This window comes from Lissotriton helveticus, chromosome 8, assembly GCF_964261635.1.
Source record: "Lissotriton helveticus chromosome 8, aLisHel1.1, whole genome shotgun sequence".
Classification (NCBI taxonomy): domain Eukaryota; kingdom Metazoa; phylum Chordata; class Amphibia; order Caudata; family Salamandridae; genus Lissotriton; species Lissotriton helveticus.
In genome coordinates, this window is record NC_136069.1 from 924,769,657 (window position 1) to 924,779,853 (window position 10,197).

At 44.8% G+C, this 10,197-nt stretch overlaps 1 protein-coding gene across 1 annotated transcript in view; it reads right to left on the minus strand.

Annotated features, from left to right (window-relative positions):
* The window catches only part of LOC144773827 (uncharacterized), a 1,242,163-nt gene extending 1,233,188 nt beyond the window's left edge, over positions 1 to 8,975 (minus strand). Inside the window, exons 1-2 of the mRNA XM_078658922.1 lie at positions 8,948 to 8,975; positions 8,634 to 8,648 (exon numbers count right to left, since the gene is read on the minus strand). Of these exons, the coding sequence (XP_078515048.1) occupies positions 8,634 to 8,648; positions 8,948 to 8,975 (43 nt within the window). The remainder of the gene's footprint in view (positions 1 to 8,633; positions 8,649 to 8,947) is intronic.
* Positions 8,976 to 10,197: the final 1,222 nt, after the last annotated feature.

Sequence of the window (10,197 nt, forward strand, 5' to 3'; positions counted from 1 at the left end):
AGGAATCAGAACTGCCTTGCCTAATGTTGCATTGTTTTGAAACGCGGCCGGCCCGGTTGGGTTGTAGGCGGCTTGCTGTGGATAACTATGATTTCCATATGCTGCATACCCTGCCCTCTGATGTACTCGCGCCCTAGCTCTATTGCACTGATCGACGGGTGTTTGTGATTGTTGATGCCTGACCTGTGTTGAATTCTTCAATAAAAACATTTACTACTAAAGCTGGGGCCAGGGGCAGCGTGGCAAACCCAAAGGGGGACTGACAACCTGGGTCAGGCAGTGTCATCAACATAAGTTTGAGCAGATCCATATTGACTGTAGGGACATTTTTTTTTTTTTTTTTTTTAAAAACCTTTATTGAAAGACACATAGAAGTACAAGCGCAGGCCTACAACCACAGGGGCCGGCCGCAAAAGCAGGAGAGTCAAAAAAGGGGCAACATCAATGCGTACAATAGAATGAATACAGGATAGACGTGAAATAAAGACGTTAGACAGTCAGCGCCAGGATAAGAAAGGTTTCATTTTACATTTTATAGAGGAGGCAGCAACCATATCTACCGGACGTCACGCAACATATACAGAAAAAGAGGGGGGGGGCGGGAGGGAGACAGCCCCCCACGCAATCAAATTACCCTAGTAGGGCGAAGCCCAAAGACATCCCACGCCCAGCAAAGGTTCAAAAATAAAGGTCAAATGTCAGCAAACAAATAACGTGGACGCCACATGTACAGCCCTCCCGCCCCGGAAAAGGAAAAAGTGCGGACACGTACGAAACAAAGGAGTGAAAACAAAGGGACATAGCCCACCCCCTGAAAAAGGAAAAAGGGACCATAGAACAAAACAAACTAAAATAACAAACACCCCCCCCACCCTACATCACTGTAATGGCTACGGCCTACCCCACTAAACAGCGTGCCTGTCGCCCAGAGTCACCCGAAATATAGAAGAAAGAGAAAGGGAATAATAACAAAGAAAGAGAAAGAAGAAAGAGAGGGAAGGAGAGGAAAAAGAAGGACAGGAGAGGAGAGGAGCCGGCGATCGAAACATGGAATACTACCCCGCCCGCAACAACGGATCACCAATCGAGGTCAAAAAGGACATTGAAAAAAGCCCACACAAGGATGAAAAACAAGAACTAACCAAAATAATGAGGCCTGGAGATGTCATTTAAAAGGGTCCCACAGGTACTCCGGCACAATCACCCCTGTCCACTTTTATGAAGAGTCGAGCTTCCAGACTCCGCCACGGCCGAAAAGCAGAATGATACAGTGGGTCCATACCAGTCCAGGAAGGCCAGTGGGATCTCCGCAAAACACCGTCCCGGCCAACAAGAAGCAACCAGGAGAACTCGGCAGCAGTCAGAATGCAAAAGTACCTCAACGATCCACGTGGCCAAGCACAATATCTGGGCTGTCCAGCACGAAGCAAAGAAATCAGGATGTAGGAAACACTGCAGCATCTGCACCGGGTCCACATGATCCCATAGAATCAAACACCCAGCTGGAGATCCCAGCACAGCAGCCGGAGAAGTTTCAACCATCACAATTCGGGAAGACGACACCGCATCACAAAATGGCGGAGCAGCCATGGCGGAGATCCGCGACTCCAAGTCTCGGCATTTCAAGGACAGGTCGATCCCCAGAGCAGCCAGGGCAGACAAGACAGCACTCCGAGTAGGGGCCGCCCGAATCAAACGAGGGCTGGAGAGGACAAATGCAGCAACTTCCCTGTCTCCAGGAGAAAGACTCTCCGAGGGGCCATCCGCCATCTTAAGCACAGCGCCCGCCGCCATCATCGTGGGCGCCTCCAAGTCCACCAGGAGCACCGGCGGACCCAGGGCACACAACCGATCCGCGGCGGATGGCGCTCGGCGGAGAAAGGAGAGTCACCAGAAGAACGGGCGTGCTCCCCACAACACTCGGGGGGAGCCCAGCACCGGACCCCGGGCGGGACAAGCAACAGGAGTGGGCTACCCACTTGAGGGGTGCCGGACAGCGCGGCTTCTCTTCTTCGGGCCGGCAGGCAATCGGACATACGGGGTGGCCCACCCGCGGGGGTGGGTCCGCTCCAGGGCTTCCGGCCCGCGGCTCTCAGGCTCCCAGCATCGGGTCTCTCCACCGGTTCCGGACCGCCGGTACTCCGAACATCTCCGGGCAAGCACAGCACTCGAGGCCCCGGCGTCAGGGCCGGGAAGGCCAGCAAGGCAACAAGGGCAGAACGCCGAAATGACTGCACGCCAGAGCCCCGGACAAGGATGGTAAGTGAAGGCTTTTCCTTGGTGACCAAATTCGGAACACCCCGAACAGGATGAAATACAGGATAGGTGGCGGGGAGGAAGAAATCACGGAGCGAGGCGGTTATGCGACTGTTCCGATCGCCATCTTGGCTCCTCCTCCTGTAGGGACATTCTTATTATTAGGTTATACCAGGGAAATTTTCCTGACTTGCTACTCATTAATGTGTATTCCAGGGGCTTGCAAGGTGGGAAAGCCTCACATACGGCAGCACTTTTAGACGCCTTCTTATTACATCACAGAGGTGATAACAACATATTAATAGCTGGTGATTTTAATTGTACATTCGAACCCCTGGACTTTCAAGATATGAATTTTAGTATAGAGGAGGATGTACAGTGGTCGATTCCTCCTCTGGATCTTCCTGCAATAAAAAGATGGTCGAGTGCAGCACTACAACTTAAAGTCTTTTGTCTGGAACAAGGGGTGAGAGCAGCCAACGGGAGAACTAGGTCCGACAAGCATGGGATGCCCACAAATATTAGTGGGCAACGTACCAGTCGTATAGACTTCTTAATGCTCAACAAGGAGTTCTGGCCCAATTTTACAGATATGGTGGTCTGTGACCAACCAGAAAGTGAATACAACCCTCTATTACTCTCTTTATGCTCCTTGCACCCATATTGTGGAGCAGGGCTGGTACCACGTGTAGACTTTGTAGAGGCCCAATTGACAAATTACACTCGCCGAGTCAAATGGGCAAGCGACGTGGCTAACAAAGATGAGTATGTGAACCAAATGAGTAGGTTGGTAGCTAACGCTATAGACACTCTCCAGACTGATGCTGCGCAGGAAGAATATAATCTTAGAGCTGAGCAGGTCCTAGAGGACCTTTTTAGTAAGCTTAAATGCTTTTTTACTACAAAAAACTGATGAGTCACCCATGTTTTAAGGCTGCCGCTTGGTATAATTCCTCTTGTCGTATGGCATATAGAAGTCTAGCAGCAGCAATCAGGACAAAAGATAGGGAATCTATACGTGAGAATAGGTCTGCATATAAGGCAGCCGAATCCCATGCCAAAAGGGCCTGGGACAAACAACACTGGGCTAATCTCCTTAAAGCATGTTCTGGGAGAGACATGACAGCCTTTTGGCACATGGTGAAGTGGGGCAGCGGTTCCCCTAGTAAAGTGCCCACAAACTATGTGGAGCCAGACCAGTGGGTTTCGCACTACAAAGGCTAGTTCGCTCGTGATGTAGATGCTCACGATTTGTTTGAAATGCCGTCCCCCATCCCAAATTTACATATGTCAAAGAAAGAAGTGGAAAATGCTCTTCTCCTGATCCCAAAAGGCAATGCTCCTGGGCCTGGTTGCATCCCTGCTGACTTGTTCATCCAGGATATAGATACCTGGACACTATATATTTAGCTCCTAGTGAATGCCATCGCCAACAGAGCACCTATGCCCAGTACATGGGCAGGAGCAGTAATACTACCTATTTTTAAAAAAGGGGATCGCTCTGTACCGGGAAACTATAGGCCCATAAGCCTTATTGACTGCATCCAAAAGATGTCAGCAAGGGTGGTACTTAGTAGACTCCAGGCTTGGATGGAGGAATGTGATATCCTCTCCCATCTTCAGGTGGGGTTTTGGTCAAGCCCTAGCACAGTAAATCAGGTGCTAAGGTTTATTCTTATATATTGGTGCACCGTAATCCTAGGGAGAGGTACCATCTACGCAGCCTTCGTCTATCTCAAGTCGGCATTCGATCTTGTCCCACGCACAAAGATGTGGCGTACTTTTTTAAAGCTAGGCATGCCACTGGATATCCTGGCGTTTGTGATTAAGTTACACGCCAACAATTACGCGCAGGTGAGAAGGGATGCGGGGGGCAGTACCACAGAAAAGTTCCCGGTTGAGAAGGGGGTGGGACAGGGGTGCGTTTTAGCACCCACCCTCTTCTCAATGTACATCAATGGGGTAGTGCAATATTTTGAGAATTTCCCCACGGATGCCCTGCTTTTAGTTGGGTTCAAGATCCCGCTACTTATGTTCGCCGACGACACCCTTATTCTTTCTAAGACAAGACAGGGACTCCAACGTGCCCTTACGAGATTTGAGGAGTTCTGTGATGACCACGATCTTATCGTTAACGTGGATAAAACCAAGTATATGGTCCTACACAACTCCAAAAATGTAATTGGCGACGTCAGAATGAAGGGAGGCGTTTTGGAACAAACAGATTTTTTCCTACTTGGGGGTAACAATAGACAAAAAACAAAGTTGGAAGCCCTAAATAGACTGCCTTACCATTAAGCACGCTCAATTATCGGGTGCTCTGCTCAAGGAGCAGACACATTCACACACCAAACCTATAGCCCCTGTGCTACAGATCTATAATACTAAAATTGGCGCCTAGATCTTATACGGGGCAGAGCTGTGGGGATAGGCCAATTTCGATACCCTAGTGGCTGCCCAGAACAAATTCCTGAGGTCCATAATTGACCTCCCCCAGTCCACCCCATTAGTACCCTTGTGTATAGATCTGGGATGCCACTCGATCAGGGATGTGGCACATTACAGGCCAGTTGCATATTTATTGAAGGAGGCTTTGGGTGATTCTCGAGCTTTCACACTAAGCCCTGGCTCTTTTAGAAGTTAGGGATCTTGATGTAAATAGGAAAATTGTGTGATTCAGGTGTATCAAAAATATACTCTGTGAGATGGGGATGAGCCGTTTGTGGACTTCCCCAGCCGGAAGTATATTTCCAACTAAAACAGAGTTAAAGGCAGCCTATTGGAATTTGATCATTACGAAGCGCTTTGCAGCTTCCACTAGTCCCACTCTGTCTAACGCCTTCCTTGATAGCAAGCATGAACCCAAATATGAGGGCTATTGGGATCTAATCACCTCGACTAGAGACAGGAAATTGTTCCACCAGTTTAGGGTGGGAAAACTTCCTACAAATGTTTTCACCGCTAAATGGTGTAGCACTAACACTAGCAATTGCCCTTTCTGTCCCGACTCGAGTGAAACACTGGGACACATTTTCTTTGTTTGCCCTTTGTATAGCAAGCCCAGGTCCAGATGGTTAAAACCCATATGTTTAAACTTGGGGACTAGGTCTAGCAGCGAGGCATTTAGCATCCTCAAAACAACACTGGATGGGCCTACTGTGATTGCTGTAGCAAAGTTCCTGGGCTGGGTGTGGGTGATCCGTTGGAACGAAAGGAGGCAGAGGTAAACGTGCACGTAATGTTTTGTAGCTTTGTTCTGCTAAATTAGCACTATGCACTTTATTGTATTGTATTGATGTTTCCCTTTGCAATGTAAAGCTCTGAAGGCTGCTCCCCCACGTGGCTGCCTTGCATGGGTGTGTTTTAGAGGGTTTTTTAAACTATTTCTTGAATCGTGATGAATTTCCAGGGAGCTTGTTTTGACACAAGATAATTTACAAGTTTCTCCCTCAAGAAACATGCTGGATTCTTTTATTTGCCCTTCATGTGTATGTTGTTTCAACTTTTGTGATTTTTTAAAATCAAAATAAAGTTTATGAACTGAACTGAACTGAACATCTAAAATGGACATAAGCGTCCAGCTCTTCAGATCCTGCTCACATGACTGATATAAAGGGAAGATTTCATTCCCAGTGAGGTCCTCCTACCCCAGGCTTAGTACATACCAAACAAAGGAGCATTCTTTCTCTTGATGTCTCTCCAAGTGTTAGGGCAGGTTATCTGGTTGGTGGGGGCCAATCCCTGACCTCAACATCTCCTTTGGAACTGTTTCGCGTTCTGGGGGTTATGAGCCAGCATTGGTGCCCTGTTCCTTTCTAGCTCTACTCCCAGTGCCTTCAGATGCACTACCGTCTTTTCTGACTTTCCTGCATGTGCTGCAGACCCTGCTTAAGTGGTGACTTTCATCCAAGTCTTGAGGGCTATAATCCAACCACATGTAGGTCCCTCTATTGTAACTTTGGGCCCAAGGTACCTGCAGGATTTATGATCATGCCAGTTGCAGAGATAAAGATTATTTTGTTGACAGAAACTCTCCGATCAAGTTCCTCCACACTGAAACTTTTATGAGACCCTTCATGAGGCCCTTTTGACCCACCTGGATTAAGCTGACCTCTGCCCAAGCCATCTACTGGATCATCTCCAAATGATCTAAAATGTGTATCTTCTCACCCTTCCCCTGAATGTCTAGTTATTAAGTCTCCATTATGTTTACTTAATAATGATACTCTTTCCTCATCTCGATCTGAGAAAGAATCACAATAGATCGAGGTGTTGGGGGAAGATATTTTACTCACCTGGAGCCTGGCTCTTTATTTATGAACGCCATGACTGTGGTGTTTATTTCAGTTGGGAAACGCTGAGCACATCATGGTAGTATCAGACAGGAGAAACATTCAATGCTTCTACTTCCTGGAAAAACAAACCCTGCCTCAGGGACACTGTATATTTTAAAAAAAACGTAACGTTGACAGTGTATCTTTGAAAAATGTAAACAATGCCGAACAGTTCCTCCGCTGGTGCTGGAACATTTTTGGGAGTAGGGGTGGGGGGTGATGTCATCAATGTTACATCACTGAATTCCGAGGCATTGTGAAAAATACAAGTTTCACAGCAAGCATGGCAAATGAGTCATGCCCATTTAGCAGTGGCATGGTAAGGCTGTGTTATTTAGCTTGTTGGCTTCATTGAGAACACTATTGCAAATATATTACTAAAGCATGGTAGGGTAGCACACTCATTTACAGACAGCACATTTTTGTTGCAATGGCCCCAAAGCTGCACTGTGATGCAGTTTTATTGATACAATAGTATAGCGCAGAAACAATGATGTGTGGAAATCGGGTTCAGCAACTATTTATCATTTTTAGCATCACCAAGTGAAGTGTCTTGATTTGTTTTGATCCTATTAAAATCTTTGTTTATATAACACCCCAGAATTACAAAAAGAAGTGTTTCATTTGTGCTTTCCTAACTGCTGATTTATTTCGACATATGTGTAAGGATAATTTACAGGTATTTAAATGTATGTTAGAAAAAAACTAAAATCTTATTGCCTTTCCTTTCGCACTTCAGCAAAATTTTCACATACTGCAAAATCCTCTAACTTTGCAGTCTGAAAACGGAACGTAAACATCAATCTCCATGTTTGAAGAGTAAGAAGCAATTCGTCAGAAGACATAGCCTGACATTTGACCTCTGTGTTCAACTACACAGCAGTTGCAAAAAGATGAAAATACAATGTAAAGGCATCTTTATGTTAGTTTGGGGGTGCAACACCAACCCGTACCCTTAATTCCACCGCCTAGCAGGTCAAAAAACCACCATGGCCTGACAGAGACTGGCTAGCATTGCTAGGATTTGGTTAGGTACCTTTATTTCGTGGGCAGAAACAATGTCAGCAAGAATATGACCCTAAACTGGGCAGAAAGTCTAACTATAACATGCAAATGTACAGATCGCCGTCCAAACTCCTTATCAGCGTGGCTGTCAGGTACTAGATGGGTCTGAAAAGAACAAAATCCTAACGTAGGGGTGGGGAGTCAGTACATTTAAAACCACCATTGTTAAAAAGCACTGGGAATTCTGTGAAGCTTCTTTAACAACTTAGTTCACAGTTCAAACGTGTTTCCTTGTGCTTGAAGTAACATAATGGGAACAGGTATGCATTGTAGGAGAAAACCCTAGGACCTGAATCAGAGGGAATGAGGTCTGGAGCAGAAACTATTAATGTAACATAGGCAGCTCTTTAAAAGCAGTGTTAGCAGTAGTAATTGAAATAACATAGAAAAAGAACCAGTGGTTGATGCCAAAAGATTGCTATAAGTAAATAGCTAAATGACTTTCTCAGATATCTTCAGGTTGAAGAGGACCCATGATTCGGATATGCCACTGGAATAAGAGCAGAAGTAAACAGGAGTTGACTTATGGGAAGAGACAGTGGAGTGGGTTCTGGGCGTGGACACAATCTGCAACTCTCAGGCTTCAAGAAGGCAATTAAAGTCATGAGCCAACTTCTCTCTGGTATCACTCCCATGTGATAAAGTACATTTTATAGTACTGAAAGAGCTGTGAAGTAGGAATGCAAACATCACACTCATAGAAAGTGCATGCAGTACACCTAACCTAACAAATGCCAAAAATATCAATGACAACGGCCATCTTGAACAACCACAAATTACATTATAAGCAAATGTACTTCACCAATTCAATTCTGATAACGTATTCTATTCTTTTTAATTTCCACAGTTCACTTAGCAACACACAAAACACTGGGAATCAAGCAATAAACAAATAAAGCAAGGCCTAGCAGTTTTGTCAATGCATGCTGCTACACATGCATGTGGAGAGACAATGTAGAAGATATTTGCATGACTTACCTTTTCTTTTATATTCTCAATTTCTTCTTGTGTTGAACTCAAAAGCTATTTATTTTGATTAAGTTCGTCTTCCTGAAATAGGGAGCACAAATTAATTTTGTGGTACAGCTCATGAAAGAACATTCTTGGAAATCGCTGCCATACTACAGGGCTTACATGGGCACTGAGATAAAAAAGGTTTCCCTAAAAGCTTGAACTCTCTGTTGTTCTCTGCCATCTCTAGTGAAGCCACACAACAGTTAGCATTAAGATGTGACATTGTTAGTTATACAATATTGTAGGGAAGTGGAATATTAGTAGGTGGAGGTACTCACCTTCAGCGAGTAATAATATCACAACCATTAATAGGTCCAGTCAAGTCTCAAAAAAATAATCCTTGCTCAACCCTTGGTAGCTTGGCAAAACAAGCAGTCAGGCTTAAGTTAAGAGTCAGGTATGTGTAAAGTATTTAATATCATCCAAAGAGTAAATAAGTTAAGTACGCAATAAAATAAAAATCAAACACCAATTTATAAAAATGAAGAATATTTATTAACTTTAAAACAACACCAAAATGACAAAAATCCAATGTAGGAAACCATAGTTATTCATTTTAAGATTTAAATGCAAATTTGTGCAATCTGGCTCCAAAAAGCTTAAAGCACACTCGTGGCTATCTGGCCGCGCTGGATCGGAAAAAAGTCAACAGTGTAGACTGACAGCGATGGAGCATGAATCGGACAGGATGAGGGTGATAGAGCGCCATATTATTCTGAAATTTGTAGAGGTAGCATCATAATCACTGATGGTCAGCACACGCATATTTAGAGGACTCTATTAACGTGTGGTTATTAGAAATGTAGTATTAAACCGGCTTATATTAATGTGCTTAGAGATGTGTTCATATCATTTGGAAGACTAATGTAGTGTCTAATCAAGAATGTGACTTAGGTAACGCCAAATGTATTAGTTTACGTGCAAAGTGATGCATTAGGACTAAAAAAGTGCACCATAATAAAGTCTGCACGTGTAGGTTTGCTTATTATTGAAGTGTAATGCTTTAGACGACTATGAAATTATTGTTCACATTGTAACTTTAGAATTGCATTTTAAAATGTGTGATGGTCTGATCACATATATGTTTCAGAGAAGGCCCATTTGTGATTTCTTATGTTAGCTGAATCTTGCAGGCCTGAAATATATTTTCCTTGGGAAGGCTCTTTTTCTTGATCGGATGCAGGACTGTAAAATTTGTGAGCGTGCAAGGTCGATTTGCTCTCAGACTTTCTGTTGCAGGTGCAAGGACACATGTCTCGTTCGGCAGAATAATCCTTTGTTTTAGGAGTTAGGATGGTAGGGGAAAGACGCCAAGGGAGTACACCGGAATATAGAAAAGATACTTTAAGTGGAGAAGCGGCCTGGGATCCAAGGTTGACTTAACGGTTTCAGGATGAAGTCAGAGTTTCGATGGAAAAATACTGGAAGAAGACCTGTCTAAAAGGGCGTGCGAAAGGCGTGCCCTACTGTTTTGGGATTTTGTATTAGGGACAGTGCCCAGAGGGAGGAGAAGCAGAATAGCAGGGGA